We start from the raw sequence: 18,391 nt of genomic DNA, 5'->3' as shown, positions 1-18,391 counted from the left end.
ACTTTCAAGATCTTTGTGAACAATCAAACAGCTCACAAGGTTTAGGGTCAGTATGGCCTTGGGTAAATTCACAGAAATACTTATAATGCAGACTGGCAGACTTACATGCCCTAACTTTTGTCTCCTCAAGAGCCAAACTCAGCTGAAATGTTCTATACTGCACAAGGAACAGGGCAGGTAAAAGAATAAAAAAACAAAAGGAGTACAAACTGGGATATTCACCTTAAAAGTTAGGTTATTCTTTAGAAAAGTTTTAACACAGCAAAGCACAACCTGAAATCTCCAGAAGTATCTACAGATACAGATAATACAGGTTTCTTTCCTGTTTTAAGAAGGTCCTTTCCTTTGCAGCCAAGCAAGCAGCATGGAACCACTTTCCCATTTGCAATTTAATACAACAATTTCAGCCTTAGATTCCAAAATATCTAAAGTAGTTAAAATCTTATTTTTAAAACAATGTTTCAGCATTTGAAAATTATCTTGCCTAAATTTTATTTTTTCCTAATTTAGGTGAGTTGTACAGGGAGAGGATGAAGAAACAAGGAAAACAAAAGTGCACAGGAGGCTACAACTTGAAAAGAGCAGCATCCATCCCAATGCACCCACTTTCTTTCTAGCTTGGCCCATGCAAGAGCTCACAACACTCATTCAACCTGGAGTGAGTATCACACATCTGATTTTAAAGACCATGACAAAATACAAAAATGTATTTCATTCTCACGGTTAAATAGTTAAATTTAAACATTTATGTACTTACAGAGCCATCTTTCAGGTTCCTTTCATAGGAGAAGTGACAGGCCTTATTCTGCCCATCTCTTGAAATCACAAAGTTGTATTTGCCAGCTGACTCTTCTCCAGCTATCAGTGCTTTCCTCAGCTCTTCCACATATTTTTCTCTGTTCATTTCTATGTCATCAGCCTCCCTACAAATGTCTGATTCAGACACTACCAGAAAAAGACATGTGAGGAATAAATATTCATATGTGTGGGAACAAGTGTGTGTATTATAGATTACATACAAAGCATCTATTAATATACATTTATGTATATAAAATACTGGGATATAAATATATTATAGATATTAAAATAAATACTATTATAATATATAATAATACATTATATATAATATAGATTTATATTATGTATTGATATAAATATATATTATAATATATACTATTATAATATAAAATAATATGTAATATATAAATATAATATATAAATATATTCTATATTATATTATAATATATAAATATATGTAATATATAGAATATCTATTTGCCATTTATATAAACAGTGCACGTATTATATATATATTTACTATATATATCTTAAAGTATATATCTATTTTTATATATACAATTTAAAAAAAAAAAAAAAATATATATATATATATATATACAGACAAACACTGACTAGTTGACCTTTAAGGTCCCTTCCCACCCAAGGCATTCTGTAATTCTGTGATTCAGTGAAATATTAAGAGATTATTCTTCCTTTAAACACATATTGTTATGTTGCTTCCACTTGTGGAAATGTAGCAGAAATACTGCGGTTTTCAGAAGTTCTGTCCCCTTTTTTTCCCATCTGAAAGTTGTTTATTTCCTATAGCTACTGATCCACAATTCTAGTTGCCTGAAGTCACCCAAAACAGAGTGAAATGTGAAATGTGGAATCCTGTGCAGTGTGAGGCAAAGAGGGGTAGAAAACAGTGAGTTTGAAATATTTACAAAGGAAGTGCTTGTCTGGAACAGTGATTTCAATACTGAGAAGATAAACTTTTAATAACAGTAAGAAAGCCATAAAAAGAAAGACATTAAAATACTGCAATAGAGCACTGTGGGTTTGTTGGCTTTTAGGTTGTTTTTCCTTGTATATGCTGCATATTCCTGTATGATTTCAAAGCAGCAGAACTGATCGATCATTAGGAAAATATGATATGGATAAATCCTCACAGATTTATTTCTTTAACCCAATACCAAGGTAACACACTAGATTACATAGCAATATTTGTGTGCTTCTCCTCCCCTGCAACGTTCACTGTTTTCCCTCTCTCCTAACACATTTCATCATCACATTAAACATACTAAACCCATAAAAGACAACTCCATCAGCAACTCTCACTCTCTCCCTGGTAGGTCTTGCCAAGGAAAATAATGCACAGCATGAGAAACCCAAAAGGGATTTCCCACAGCAAGAATATTCTGACCGTTGCTTTCCCTCCCTCCAGGTTTTGAATTTAAAATGGAAGCAGTCTCAAAATTGATGTAATAACTCTATAAAAGTGACCAAAATGTTTTGTTGAATGAAAAGACAGGTCAGTGCAGTAGGAAAGCCTCATGCACAACAACACCAACCCCAATGAAATTATTCAAGGGACTAGAAATTCAGTAAGAATTTTTTAGAAAGGGATCAGATTCTTCCAGAACAGAAAAAAACTTTCCTCAGGATGAGCACCCAAAGCTCACAGCAGAACTGTAGTGTGTTTCTTTCTTTCCTTTTTCATGGAGTGAGGTCATCCTGCTTTCACTGCCCTCTATTTTGGAAAATCATTGTCCTCCATTCTACCAGATGCAGGAACTGAACAAAATGAGAACTGTGTCTACCTATTTTTTCTATACACACCCAACTATAGAGGCTTAAAAAAATAAGAATCATCTTTTTGTGAATTCTAAACTGGGGATTTTGAAGTCACCTAAGAAGGAGAAGATCCTTCAAAAAGAAAAAACAGTATTTATCAGTGTTAACACCCTTTTTTTTTGTTTTCAAAATAACTTGACTTCACTCTTGTCAAGCCAAGAAAGAAAAACCTTTCATTACCAGGAATCAGGAACGGAATACAAGTATTTTTACATGTACATTTGTGCAGGGAGTCCTGATTGATGGAGTGTTTGAAATGTTAAAAGGAAAATGGAAGAGCAGATTTAATTTGCGTGTTGATTTTGATTTACATTTATCTCATCTCAGACCTATATGAATGCTTGGCTTGTGTAGGAACTGAGTAGGAACAACACCCACTGGATAAGGAGAAGGAAGGAAGAAAGGAACTACACAGATTTATCTTATAATTCAGACAAGGAGTCCAGAAAATGGCTTTGTCTACAATTTGCTCAAAATACATAATTCTCTCCTCCCTTTGAAATATTTTTGTTACTGAGAAAAGGGCTTTTGATCAAGTATTTGACATTTCTCAAGTACTTTTTCCACTGGGCATGAATGAGAGAATCATGCACATATGCAAAGACCCATCCTCTTACTGAGGTTTGGGGAAAAAAATCCCACAGGCTAAGTTTTTCCTGCTCATAATTTATTGTCCGTTTTCCTTCCCAAAAATATTAATTTCACCATGAAATACAGCTACCTTTGGCTATTTAAATTCCACAAAAATACTTAAAATACATCTGCAATTAAAGCCTTTATGGACTCCAATTTGCAAATGGAACTTTGCATACACATTTGTTTGAGAATCTGGAGAAGACGCAGAAGTGTTACTTCAGCATCACTCCAAAAAATTATACATTCTTGAGAAAGAACAAAACATTGCATATCCATGTACTGAATGAATTAGTTTTAGCTTTGACACACAACATCTCCAGACTTCAAAGTTCTGTGGCCCATCCCAGATCATGAACCCTACCTCCTCCATCACTGGGGACAAAATGCCCACGAAATTTCCATAAAAATTGTGAGACACAGCTTAGAAAGTGTTTTAAAAGGAGCAATTAAAAGCAGTAATAATTGATATTAATGCATTTTTCCTTCCATTACCTGTCCCAGTCCAGGCACACTGACAATCACTAAGAAGTAAACCAAAGCCAGTGCCTAAATCCTTTTCCCATGACACCTGTAGAAAATAGGTTGCTTCTGGATCAGAAACTGGATGAATTCTGTTCAAAGTCGTCTCCATCTTCTTCTCCCACCTGTTTAAAAAGCAAGATAATCTTGTTATAACCACTGGGGTGATTAACAGCTTTACATAACTAGATTGGGAGTTGTATATGTGGGGAATATACAAATACAAACGTGCTTGCAATTTCATTCTACTTTCCTCCCCAGATTCATTTTGTCAGAGAACTGGTGATACTTTAAACAGGAAACTGGATTATAATAAGTTAGGTTTCAGTGCCAACAATTACACATATCTGAATAGCCTCAAATTAAGAAGCTGTCAGGAAGCTGAGGGACAGGAAATTACTACAGTCAAGCAATTCCCCAGGGGTCTGTTTTTAACTCAGTCTGCTATCACCCCAAGTGCAGAATATTTAACATAATTCAAAATAATCAATATTCATCTGGAAGACTGCCACCTGAAAGCTGCCACGAAGCTCCACAGCAAAGCAGAGGGTGTAGCAAATGCCAGCAACTCAAAGGAAGTATCTTAAGCACTGGATTCTGCAGAGAACAAAATATATGATGTTACAGTGAGTATTTTTGCTCTTTGGCAAAGCAACTTGGCAACCTGTGCTTGACCTAAGATCTTCTCAAGAATCCCATGTATTTATACACAACCTAAGTGAAGTGACTGAGAAAAGGCTACATGGTCACTCACAGACTAAAAATAGCATGGTAAAGGAGGAAAAATCCAGATGAGGCATTTAAATTTAAACGACACTAAGTACAATGGTGCTTGGGCAGGGATTAAATGCTCTATGGAGGTTTCCATCTGAAGTGCAGCAGTAAATAATCATTACTAGGAACAGTTCAGGCCCTGAAGGGACTTTGCTCTCCAAGCAAGAGTAGAAGGAAGCTTTTTCTTTGCTCCTGGACATTGAAAAATAAATCTAGGTACAGATTTAACTACCTTGGCTTCCCCAAAAACTGGCATTTTCAGATTAGGAGGAGCATATTTAACTGCAATTGACTGAACTGTTCCTAACCCTTGCTCAAGTCTGCACCCAATAACATTTCAAAATGCCTCTCCCTTGCCCAGACAAGTGGATAGCATTCAAAAGCAGCAAAATATATGAATTTAAGCACTAGTTTTCAAGCATAAAGCTTTAGTATTTACATCTCTAAACCACCACTGCATTTACTATTACAGATGTCATACTCCAACTTTCTATTCCCTGAAAATGCAACAGAAACTAAAACGTTACCAAAACATAAATTGAAAAATTAATCTTGGTTTAAAAGGAAAAAAAAAGAAAAAAAAAAGTTTTCTAGTTCCATCACTAACCAGCTAGCCACTTCAGAAAATCTACAGCATGTCTATGCACCTGTAAGCAAGAACCAAAAAATTAAATATTTGGGGGTGGACAGCTGGAACAATGCCTTTGCAATTAGTGACTCCAGAAATTAAGGCATTTTAAATATTTGTGGGGCACTAACTGCCTAGCCATGGGTCAGTAATGAGCACAGGGCAGGAAACACAAGAATCCTCAAGTATGTTATAAATAAAGTTGACTTTCATAGGCAAGTTAATGAATTGTTAATGATGTAATCTCATTTTAAATTGTTAATTAATGTAATAGATTGTTATACTTAATTAATGTAATAAGTTATGAAGTAATGGGTTGCAGAGTTGAATGTACTGTAATATGAATGTATGCCCAGCAGAGAGGGGGTGGTGAAGTCTGGGTGAGGGAATGTTCCAGAGGGTTACCTCATGTGATGACAACATTAATATGAACTATGACTGGAAGACCAGTGGAGCCTCAGAATTCCAGAATGATTGGGCAGAAATGCACCATTTTATGGACCGACCAACAGTCTGGAAAAGGACCAATTAACACGTGGATTGAAAATGCACCAATCCTGCACCTTTCAGAGACTTTAAAAACCCTGGTGCTGTGCACTCCCCACTTAGGTCCGGAGAAACACCTTGTTGCAAAAAGATTGTTAATATTACTTCTGGCAGGTTGCATAGGCCTTAAGCTTACCTTGAGGCCTCGTCCTCTGTTCTTGCACTTAATAAACAGGCACCTTTTCTTTTCAAGATCATCAGCCTCCTTTAATTTCTTTTTGCCTGTTTACCACAAGCATACATGCATACACTCTCCTCTGCGTGCCAGATGCCCTTTTGCTTCTTGTTAATTATGGAAAAACACAGCTTCTCCTGAAATATTTTCATAGAAGTCCTCCTATGAAAGACAATGTTTTTAGAAGTATTTCAGTTAAAGACTGTAAAGCAGTAGCAGGCAACCCAGACAGCACACAGGGCACTGATGCATATATGTGTAGTTCAACAGGAAGGTTTTGCTTGTTTTATGTGATTTTTATCACAAAGTAGAGCAGCATTCAGTGAAAAATACCTGCACTAGAGGCTTTCTTATCAACCCAGACTTTTTATAACAGAAAACAAAGCAAAAGAATTACATTTTCTATTTATATAACGATAAAGCAAATGAAGTGTCTGTCAGAAAAAGTGAGGTCAAGAGTAGCAGAGGAAAGAAGCCTGTTTATTTATTTAAAGATGCACTAACAAGGTCTCTGAGGACTGAGACTAAATTCATTTGATACAGAGACACTGGTTTCCCATGCACACATCAGTATTTCATTACAGTGACGTAGCACAGCTAAAAATGAAAGTTCTGTTTAGACAACACAATTGGTACCCCTGTGGTAAAACACAACCTCAACAGAATGAGGTGACATAACCAAGAATAATACCCTGAACATCGAAACAAATGGAAAATACAGTTTTCCTGCTTTTCCACGTTATTGTGCAGTTCTGAAAAAAAGCATTTTCCAAGAATGCATAAAAGGAAGATACTTTTTTTCTCCCAGCTTTCATCTCCTCCCCAGTGCTCACTAGCCTTTTGAAAGGAGTATATTAGTTATTACTCCATCTTTAGGATCTGCCTCTGTAAGCAGAGCTCAGCCAGACTCCATCTCCAAAGCACTCAACCCTTCCAACCCATCAGCAAAAGCTCAAGGACTCCGGGCTGTATACAATGCCTATTATATAGTTCTCTTCAAGAGGAGGGGAAAAATGCATTAATGAAAATTAGTGTGCCCTACACAGTACAAAAAACATCACTGCAAACAGTAATATTGTACCCTACTGATTTTTTGAAAGCAAAACAATTACAACAACAAACTAAAAATCCAAATCCCTTTTTCCCTTATCCCTTTTATGTCCTGAAAACACAGAGTTGACTGCAGTGTTCAGTAAATGGATAAACCACACACAGTTCAAGCATGAATACAGCAAAAACAGCAAAGGAGTTCCCTACTTATTTAACAACTAGCAGTTACCACTAAAGAAATTAAAAATACAGACAATAAGTGAGGGCATATTCCTTACTCATTCAACTATAAGGTGACTGCATGCACTTCGTTCATTCTAAAGGTAAATCTTAATAACAGATGTACAGCACTGTATTTCCCAAAAAAAAATGTATTGCTCTGTATTTCAAGAGATGAAATAAAACAATCTCCTGAAACTAACCTGTCCCAAGACACCCACCTACTCACTAAATTCATCACCCCATCAGCTTTCAATGTGTCAAGCTTGTGTGACATTTCACAGTTCAAATACTTCTGACAGGTAAAAATTTCATTATCAAAGAAAGACAAAACTATAAAGGAGAGGTGAAACCTTATTTTCACTTTCACATATTTGGGGTAGAAAGGTAGGAACTGTGTTAATGCTCAGAAAGGTTAAAGCAGCCCCCTGAATTTCTGGAGTGTCACAATTTAACAGTCCAGCTGTTGGTGAAGCTTGTTAAAACAAAGTAAAATACAATCATATGGTAAAAGTAGACCATATTTTTACTGCTACCCAAATTACTGGAACCAGCCTCGCATTATGGCAGCCTAAAAAGCCCCTCAGAGTCCATCAGACCAGAGGAGCACCCTCAAGTGCCATTCAGCACCCAGCCCCTGTGGGCTCTTCCCATTCACCACAAAATGAGAGCAGTCAATTTTTTCTTCCTTCTCTGGTCATGACACAGCAAAGCTGCAGAGGAGTTTTGGGGCTGGGGTCACAGAAAGGCAGTGTTCCATCCCTGGGGGCCGCAGCACCAGCCCCTCTCCACGCCAGGGCCCCAGGGCCAGCCTGCAGGTGGGGACAGCGGGGTCCCACCCCAAATGTGTAAATCAGAGGCTTTATTGAGGCCTTTGAACAGTCGGGGATTGAGCTGTTTATCTTTAGCACTTTGTCCCCGTGGTCTTTGGCTCCTGTGATCACCATTAGGCGATGTTTCCCTCTGAGGAGGAATCAGCTGTTGGCTGGTGCCTCTGCCCTCGGAACAAACAGTGCACACAGGCCCTTCTGAATGAACAAGACACTCTTAAAATGGGCCCACAAAGATTTTTATATGTTGTTTTGGACAGCACCAGGCATAGACCAAAAGCCAAATCTTTCAGGCTGCTCCAACACAGCATCATTGATAATATTCTGAACTTCAGCACTTCATTTTTTTCTTTTTTTTCCTCATGCAGACTAATGGCTTTTTTTTTTTTTTTTCTCTCCCAAATTGGCTGGGCTGCAGGTGTTCCAAACCTCAGCAGCTATGCTTGGAAGGCTACTTAGAGACCAGAAAGAGCTACTATGTCTTTGAAATGGAGCAATTAACCTAAGTGCTTTCTTGCTGAGGAAAAATGGGAGCTATCCACAGGGAGTTCAGAAGAGAAGACACGCTGCTATTAAAGTTTGGTTCCTTCTGATACTGCCCAAACTACAGATCATAACCTAATAATCAGAAGAAAGTTAATAGTAAATTCATAATCAGAGAAGAGGTACTATTCAGGACGCTGCATATACTCCTAAGTAGATAATTGGAGATTTAAACCAGTCAAGAAAAGCTCAAGATTGCTTTTAAAGATTAAAACTAGCTATTACCACATTTTCTAACAGAAGGAAATAAGATAATGCCTATATTTATGCATATTTCCAGTGATATATTTCATATAAATTGATATTCTCTGGTGTTAATTGAAAATTCCATTAACTCCAATATTTCAGGAGTAAGAACATTAAAATACCTGACAAAAACCTCAACTCTCACTCCATTAATCTTAGAACTAATACTGATCCAAGAAGGACTTCCTCTTTACTCATTTCTTTTTGCAGGAACATGACAGGTCAACAAACATGAAGACAAATAACACAGCATCTTTCCTGTCCCATCTCACAATAATCCTCCCTCTGTCCACAATATATGTTTGACATTGAAGAATGATTCAATAATAACCTTCATGTGGAAGTTACACATAAATCTGAGAGCCAAAGAAGAGAAAAAATTAGGAAGAGCTTTGTTCCCTAATCCAATTTAGGGGGCTAAGACACTTTTGTATTACATGCACCCTAAGTAATATTTAGCTGTTCTTTTGTTTAACTTTACTCTGTATCAAAAGCACACGGGTTACAATTTCACCAGTCTCAGAGATAAAAGTAACGGACCAAAAATTAGCACTTGGATATGAGGAAGAGTGACTTTCCAACTTTTTGCAGAGGGGTAAGTGGGCCATTTAGGAAATTCAGTGCTCCATGGCAACATTTGATCAGGAGATCACGGGCACAACTGCAGAGTCGAGGCTCACATGGCTCACATTTGCCTTCCCACTGCTTCATGGCAGCCACAGAACGATTGGAAACATGCACATGCTTTTTTGTGCAATTGAATGTCCCCCCACCCCCCCCAAAAAAAAAAAGAAACCCCAAACCAAAAAACCAAAAACAAATTAGTTCTGAGCTTTTCAGGCTCCATGGGACAATAGGATATGGAAGATTTGCCAGAGAAGATCTGGAATCTACGATAAGGAACAACCCTTGTCAGGCTTATTTACTACAGTCACCAGCTGAAAAATGAGGAGAAACAGAAGGAAGCAGACAGTCAACAACCTTTATAGTAGGAATCTTACTAACAAGCCTTGATCTTAATTGTAGCCTGGAGGCAAAGCCCACCCTGGTGTCTTTCATCCTCTTGAAGTCTCAGGCCTAACCCACTACCCACTGCAGGCATCCAGCCTTGCCAAGCTCACTCACAACCATCTACATTAAGCTATAATAAGGTTAAAAAAAAAGGCCTTCAGTGTATTAAAATAAACAGCAAAGTGGGCAATTATACTAGTATATACTAGCAAGTAAGGGAGTATGCAGACAGATTTATAAAAGGGGCAGACCCTTCTTTCTCACCCGTTTTGTAACAATTCTTCCCAAAACTAACAGCAAATCCTCACTTTCTGATATGCACAGATAAACCAGCTTACACTAACTGAATGTTATAAACCTACAAAAGAAATAAAAATAAAATTAAGTCAGGCAACTATCATGTTTCCTGTTGAAAAAGTGAATTGTAGTAGTGAAGTTCTACTAAAAAGTGCATGTGGAAGGCAGCAAAGATCAAAGGCAACAACCAGCCCAGCCTGCAGAGGATAGATCTGGGATGAAAAGTCAGCAAGGCGTGCCTCAGAGACCCAGACTCCCTTTCTGTGCTGCTTCTGGAAGATGCAAGTCCCAACAAATACTTTATAGCTCTAACTTGGCAGCAGGACACCCTGGCTTTCCAAGGTCCTACCAAAGCCAGTGGTGGCACAGTGCCTTCACTTGAAAACCACAGGGTACTTATTAAGAGAAATAATTAACTTCCTCCTCAAAAAAAAATTTTAAAAAGACACACATTCCAAATATATATAATTTTCTGCATAATTTCTCTGAAAAGACAGCACTAAAATTGCTGTATGTTTCGCAGATAAAAAAGAGAAAAAGGAAGTTGGGCCAGACACAACCTTTGAGCCCAATGTATACAGCCAGTAAGAACAAAGATTTGGGAATTCCAAGTCTCTTAGTCATATTTTTAAAAGCATCTCTGCAGTTTTCAGTACCTTGGTATCATCCATTTGAGGATAGCAAAGTTGAGGAAATTTTTGGGGGGAGGAAAAACAAAAAAAAAGCAGCATGTTTTAATTACCCTTCGTCCATCCAAAAATACCCCGATACATATGTGTTTTTGATGTATATTTGGATAACAACGTAGTCTGGCTGAGGTATCATCTGTTTTCCAAAACACTGCCTTCTTTAGGATTAAATATTATCAGGATATTCAATACAAATCTGTCGCACAGATTTCCTTTGTTTTCTATTTTTCAGTCCCCACACAGACCTATACAATTCCACTCAGTCTGATGTGTTTCTCTAAATGACTGACTTAATATCACTGAGCAATGGATTCCACTAAATTTTATTTTTTCTGCTATTTTTCCCCTTTTTTCTTCTTTTTAAAGTCAAATAAATTTAGTACTGTCAAATCCACAAGAGATCCACAGGCAAGAGCACCCAGTCTGACACAAGGATAAATGAAACGAAGGAATCAGTGTCAGACAGATACAGATGTATGTAATTCTGTATGTAGGATTTTCTGAGGAGTTTTGAAAAATTGAGCCCAGTAACCTGGAAAAACAAGTTTCACCAAATGCTGCCACTTCAGTGGGACAAGGGCAGGTATAAATATGAAGGCTTACATATCTTTTTCTCCTCCCACCTCTACACCCAAGACTTTTCAAAGAGATGGATTATTTTAATTTCCCGTCCCTGTCAAATTAATAATAAAAAATAGGCCTAGGCTCCAAATTGCTTTATCTTACTAAACAGTTTCCTCAGGCATTTTCTTTGAAGAAAATTCCTGCATTACCCAGTCTTCACTTAAAGTTTTATTACGTTTTTTTCTTTCCATCTGCTATTTATCTATTAGAAAATGCAACACTAAACTCCCCAAAAACAAAGAGCTCACATGGCTTAAATTTATTAATTTAAAAAATGCAATTCATTTTGCTTCACCTGACCCTCAGAGAAAAATAATTCACAAGACAAGAACAATCCACAAAGAACTGAGACATTCACTTTCAATGCAGCTAGATTTCAATTTTGCAGCTCTTTATCCAGCTATGTTTATTACTTGGCATTGAACATTAATTACTCTACTGATGGATTAGGCTGAGTTTGAAGACAAGGCAAAAAGACATACATTGAGCACCAATTTCAGCTGTTTCCACACATGGGCACAGGTTCAGCATGGGTTTAACTCAGGCTTTGTGACAATCCACATCTGACAAACCAAAGCAGGGCAGAAGCAGCAGTCCCTATCATGACACGTGCCAAGATTTTAACAAGGAGGGGACGTGGGACACAAATCCCACAACCTCACCAAGCTATGAGCAAACAAGTAGATTTGTTTAAAAAAAAAATTAAAAATAGATAAAATAAATAAGGGCACAGTTCCACACAAAATTCAGAAGCCACTCACTCTACACTCTCAACCAGCACTTACAAATCTACTGGTTTGTGCTACAAACCACATTTGGACAGGGAAAAGGGCACAAAGAGCCTCACAGGAGTCACTTTTACTTTCAGCATCACAAGTTTTATACATTAAAAAAAAAATAAAGCCTCTCAAGACTCATCAGCTCACTGCTTTTCTAAGCAATTTTCATGACTCTTTCACTCCTTCATGTGGGGCTTTTTGGGTGGATTTTTTTTTTGGTTCTCACTATGGACTGGGGAAAAAAAAAACCAAAAAAAACAGAAGAACAAAACCCTACTCAAACTTTAACCCTTACCCAAGACACTTGATGCCAAGCAGGGGGTCTACTCTAGGAAAACAGCCTTTCAGTATTAGTGTTCCCTTACAGCTCCTAAAGAATGCTTGCAGGGGCATGAAAAGAAACCTGCAGGCTGAGATGAGGGCACGGCAGGGGCACACCAGTGCAAAAATGCCACTGGGACTTGAGCTGAGAGGGCAATTAAGAACTCATTAGTAAAATACAGCACAAAACTGCTTTGGCACTGAACCAGTCAGACACAAGTCGGAGATCTTAACACTCAAATTACAACAAAGCAGAGACGTGAAGCACACCACAGAGGTCTCAGGGTGCCGTGTTGAGGATGTAAATTGTTGCTTTCCCAGGTAAGTTAATGACAACATAAAACATGGGGAGTGGGAGCATAGAAACAGCACAGAAGGGATAAATATTTTAAAAACAAGTCTCAGTTTATGTTGGGGGGCACTTCACCTTCGTGTTTCTGGCTCCCAACTGCAGCTGCACATCAGTACCTAACACACAACAGCGAGCAAACTCAATGGCCCTGAAATAATGCAGGTATATGAGCATAAAAAAACAGCCTTTGAACACAGGAGTCACCTCTCCACAGCTCCAACAACGTGTTCCAGTGCAGTTTTAGACAAAGAATCTGCCACTGCATCTTCCTCTCTTTCAGTGCTACAAATGCCCTCATTTATTTTGCACCCTCAAAAGTATCAAGCTCAAAACATGAACCTCAAATTGAGACTACATACTAAAAAATTCCTCCTCTACCTCTTTACTTCAAGGAAAAAAAATCTGGTTTTAGGATAGTCAGGGCTGATTAAAAAAAAACCCTGCAACAGACAAGAGTAAAAAATATATTACAGAATATAAGACACATTTTTAAACTATAGACTTTTCTGACCAAGGCACAGGGAAAAAAAGCCCTTCCTTCTAATACAGCCTTCAGGAGATCACATTACTCAAGTACTGTCTTTCCAAGACACACAAGAATGCTAGTTCCCTGCCTCTTGCTTCCTAAAACAATTTTCCTCCATGTCAGCTTTCAGAGAAATTAACATTTCTGCCCCATCTCCCAGTCTGTGCCTGCTGCGTGCTGGACTCTAAAAATTAAGGTTAATTTTCACAGCTGGAGTAATTTAATATAAGCCTCCACAACAGAGTCTGATGCTTCCCTGCTTGGCTCAGTCAGCACAAATCTCTCCCTAGGATTTTGTGAGGTTTCACCCTAAGCCTGACACAGCTGACAGAGTTTGGAAAGCCCCAGGCTCTCTCTATCCTGTCCAGCTTCTGTACTGAAAAGGGTGGCCTCTAAAACCCCTTTGTAGACCTGTAAACAAACAATCTCTTTCATAATTATTTGAATCATTTATTAAAAAAAAAAAAAAAAATCCAAACCACACACACTAAAAAAAAACCCAACAATTGCAGCCTGTGATAGGATATACAGCCTCACTCTTCCTCTGGTTGCATTAATTTTTATGTCCCAAGACAGCAAGCAATTTGGCTGATGTCTAGATCAAGGGCACAAAAGTTCTCAGTCTCTGCACTCTTAAAAGTCACATCTGATCAATCTCCCTTTATCTCTGTTTATTTTACAATCTGTGCTCTAGCTGTCTGCTCTGCTGGAGGACATCCCTCCCCAGAAAAGCCACCTAGCAGTCTGCAGAGCAGATGCATTAATATTCCAATGCTTTTCCAAGCTTTGTAAATTTGGGCAATTTCATCAAAAAATGTTTTGTGCAATCACCAGTACACCTTAGAAAGCAGTAGCACCAGAGGCCCTTGCTCAAGGCACACACTTAATGATTGTTTTTTTCCAATTGGAACTTTTCCTGTGAGACATGTCTTTAGTGTTGATCAGATTTGACTGTGTTAGATTAGCAAACAACAGTAATTTGTTCAGTAATCATCTCCTAAATTTCACCTTAGCTTGTGTCAACGTAGCACCATACATAATTCAGTGAGTCTTGGACAGCAGTCCTTACCATTTACACTATCAGATACTACGTTCTGTGAATAATATTCAAATTCACGGGAGGTTTTTGCCTCCTTTCCCTTTTTTCATCTCATACACAGAGGAGAAGGATGTGGGGAAGACTGAGATCCACAAGATAGTGATTACAAAGAGCAAGAGATGAAGGCCATTGTTTCCTAGCCCAGGAAAGGGACACAGCTCAAGTCAGGGATACAACTAGAGAAAATATTCATTCTGGTGGGAAAATAAGTGATTTCAAGAAGCATTTAATGTTATTGTATGACAGCTGTCTAAATTGGAATCTTGGTTATTTAGTGATGTTGGTTCAGAATTTATGCACAATTTTATGCTTTCCCCACATCAGCAAGCACTACATTACATTTCTGCCAAATGTAACAGTGAAGAAATCATAGCTGCATCCTACTAACCTTGAAGAATCAGATAATGGTTTTGAGTCCTTGAAAATCTGACCCTCAGCTCTGGGTGGTTCCACTCACTCAAGGACGTGTGCTGCTTTTTCATCTGGGGCTCCCGAGCTCTAACACAACCCCTGAAAAACATTCTCCACCTCCTGCTAAGCCCTAGGTGACAAGAGTTAGGGATTAAAATTTCTCATCCTCAAGTGGCACTGCAAGATAACGAGGACATCAGAAACAGGCATTGAAACAAAACAGCAAGTGACCCTGCAAGGCCCACAGCACACTCACGAGCACACAGCAAATATTTACTATACTGCTTTAATGAAGCCAACACGCAGCATAGAAAACCACCTAAATTATCTCATCTCTACAGAAATGGATGGGTTTTGGTCAAAACAGAGCATTGTAAAGCATCCAGCGCTGCTGCACACCAGCAGCAGGGATTGTCTGTGTCAGAAAGGCACTGGGGTCACAGGTTTCAGGCACAGCATCACTGTTTCTGCAGCGAGGCCACCTCACCTTGAGCGTTTTTACAATCTGGAGTGTCTTGCTAAGTGATGGCGTACCCTTTGCATCAGTCCATCGTTTGTATACACATGAAATCTGCCAGGAAAAGCAGAAATTTTAAGGTCCCACTGCAGTAGGAACACTCCCCACCACACGTCACCCTGTGCAGTAACTTTATATTAAATGTGTGGTTAAAATACCAGGCTAAAGCACCCCTGACATAAAAAATAAGGTTCATTTCTGCTCAAACAGCTGCAAACTCCTTTCACATCTATTGTGATCCATCCTACCACAGTGAGTACCATGTGCACTTCTGTAGGTGACAGGCAGAGGCACAGAAATTAAGAGAAAGAGGGGCCAAACCTAAACGCAGATGGGGGTTTGTTTTTCGGTTGCTGTTAGGTTTGTTTTTTGGGTTTTTTTTTCCTTCAAAATGGTGCTAGCAAACAAAATGTCACGCTCTGATTACCACTGTCAGCACACAGAACACCATCTACCCAGGACAGGTCTGCCTGCAAAATGCACACCCCTCCTGTTCCACCGCCTCTTTACTCCAGACTGAGAGCAGAGTGAATTTGTAGCAGTAGCAAAAATGCAAATAAGTTCATAAGCATTCATGCCCTGTGTTTGAAGATCCTAGGAATAACAGATGTGGGCACCACGTAGAAGGCAAAGAAAAGAAAAGCAGTATCAGCTTTTTGCCAGTCACTCAAACCAGCATTTCTCAAAAAAATCCCAAATGCATTTGTAACTTATTTTTAAATGTTTTTTTCCGCCTCATATACACACATGGATGTGTTAACCAGAGAAATTTATTTACATGGATGTACCTGTCATGTCAGTCACCCACCTGTGATATTTGTAAAACCATTTCCTCCAACCCTCCTCCTCCTGAGGAAAGGTAAAACACACAGAAGATAAAAACCAAGGCTTCCATATGCAATTGTCAGTTTTGTGGTAATCCTTCCTGCATCTGGGAACAGCCTAGAAGTTAAACCTTTTTTACCTTTCATTACAGACACAAATTCTTTGGTTTGCTCTACTCCACTGAGCAGTATGAAAACCTTTCACCACTAAGGTATTTCTCAACACCAGGAAACACAGCCACGACCATGAGCACTGCTCTTAAGGGACCTAACAGCAAAAAAACAGTATTCATCCTAAGCTTTTATTTAAATATCTGAATATTGCTATGCAGATCAATGCAGGTGTTTGAATTTATTATTTATTTTCTGATTTTCACCAGAAAGATGTCCCTACCCAGCCCACTCCTGCAGACAACACCAACCAAGCTGTCCCAGCTCCTCAGAGCTGCTTTTCCATGCCAAGATATTAATCAGGAGGGGAAAAAAGTGCAAGGGAAACTGGAACAACACCATCTGAAAGCTGATATTCCAGTCAATATCCCATGCCTATCACAGCTGTATCCCAGAAGACACTTCCAGGCCAGGTGCACCAATATTTTCAATTATGCCACCAAGGGTCCCATAAAGTATTTAAATGGCATTTTTCCCACCACAGCAAATTGTCCACCTGAAATCATTTCAATACAGCACACCATCAGTAAAAGCTCCCTTTTGCGTTGGAAACCTCACTTGGAAATTAAATGTTTAGGGTAAACAAAGAGCAATTTTTGCAAAAATCTGCAATGGGTTTCAGGTGGGAGCTCGCCAGAAACTATCAAAGTAGAAAAAATGTGATAAATCTATCACAAAAGGGCATGTTTGCAAACAAAACTACACTAGAGGAAGCTAGATGGCCACCTGAAAGCAGGCTTGGCTATGGTGTGAACAAGGACTGACAGCTGGAGTCCCCCTGGACCTTACAGAATATTTTCAATTTGAGTTTCTAATTGACATTGAGCATCCAGAAGTGAGTCCACGAAGGCAAAACAACCAGTTTTTGCTCTCTATTTCCGACAAGCACAAAAAAAGGTTCAAAAGTATCACTGCCTTTAAAGTCTTCAGTCATGTTGGCCATCAGAGGCTGTACTCAATGATTATACTAACAACTTATTTCTGTTAACAAACATGCTTCAATGTAACATCATTCAAACACTTCAAATTAAAGTTATCCACGGTAATGAGGCTATTTTTAGAATTGTCTTTATGCACTTAATGATTTTTTTTTAAATCCAAAACCTTTACACCTGATGGAAAGAAACCAATCCAGTGAATTTAATTCAGTGACAGGAATAAGATGTATGAACACGTTGTGAGAAAATGAGCACACAGCAAGATGCTGACTACCTGTTAGATGGATAAATCTGCAATTGAAAGAACCTTTATAGTCACTAAACAATCTAGAGAAAAATCAGAACAAATCCAGAATCAACACAGCACCTGAAGTCCACAGGACAGAAAAAAGTCACACGAGAGAAGCCACCTCAAACTCTAAACCTGCTCATGCTGGTAACATCCCAGGTAAATTTTGGTGATTACGAATCTGAAACAACAATTTCACAGAGATGTGTCAATTTACAGCGACCAAATCTACTACTGCTAAGGAAGCTGCTCTGTAGAAGGCACAAACAGCATTTTAAGTGGGCTGTGTAGGTCTCACTCAGCTCAAAGTCCTGCGCTTCAGTAAATCACTGCCTCAATTCCATGGAATAAATGCATTTTATACATGTACATCACCCCCCGGCCTCCCACAGCAGCTGCACAAGGCATGTCAAATGTTACCTCAAAATGTCATTTTAGAGAGGAAAAAAGAAAAAAAATCTGTTTACCCTCACCAAAGGAAAAAGGAAAAACTACCCCACACTCAGCAGACCAGCACGAATTTGGTGCTGAAACAGGGAGAATGACACAGATCCCAAAACCAACCCATCACCTTGGGAAGGTAGGTGCTTATAAAACCACATTTATAAGGAAGAATCCTCATAACACTTCAGGCATTTGCTATGACAGCAACACTCAGGCACCTAAACACAAAGTCATCACTGTGAAATTCTTCTACACTGGTGATGTCTTCTTTTTACTGAGCTCTCACAGCATCAAAG

At 38.6% G+C, this 18,391-nt stretch overlaps 1 protein-coding gene across 1 annotated transcript in view; it reads right to left on the bottom strand.

The window, feature by feature from the left end:
* XRCC4 (X-ray repair cross complementing 4) overlaps window positions 1-17,949 on the bottom strand; it is a 147,786-nt gene extending 129,837 nt beyond the window's left edge. The window contains exons 1-4 of the mRNA XM_041426662.1: window positions 17,773-17,949; window positions 5,877-6,077; window positions 3,766-3,917; window positions 758-945 (exon numbers count right to left, since the gene is read on the bottom strand). Coding sequence (XP_041282596.1) covers window positions 758-945; window positions 3,766-3,917; window positions 5,877-5,938 — 402 coding nt within the window. The 5' untranslated portion in view covers window positions 5,939-6,077; window positions 17,773-17,949. The remainder of the gene's footprint in view (window positions 1-757; window positions 946-3,765; window positions 3,918-5,876; window positions 6,078-17,772) is intronic.
* Window positions 17,950-18,391: the final 442 nt, after the last annotated feature.

The sequence above is a fragment of the Onychostruthus taczanowskii genome, unplaced genomic scaffold, assembly GCF_017590055.1.
Source record: "Onychostruthus taczanowskii isolate IOZ18803 unplaced genomic scaffold, ASM1759005v1 scaffold92, whole genome shotgun sequence".
Lineage (NCBI taxonomy): Eukaryota > Metazoa > Chordata > Aves > Passeriformes > Passeridae > Onychostruthus > Onychostruthus taczanowskii.
The sequence above is the reverse complement of the archived record's forward strand: the minus strand, read 5'-3'. Positions and strand labels throughout refer to the sequence as shown.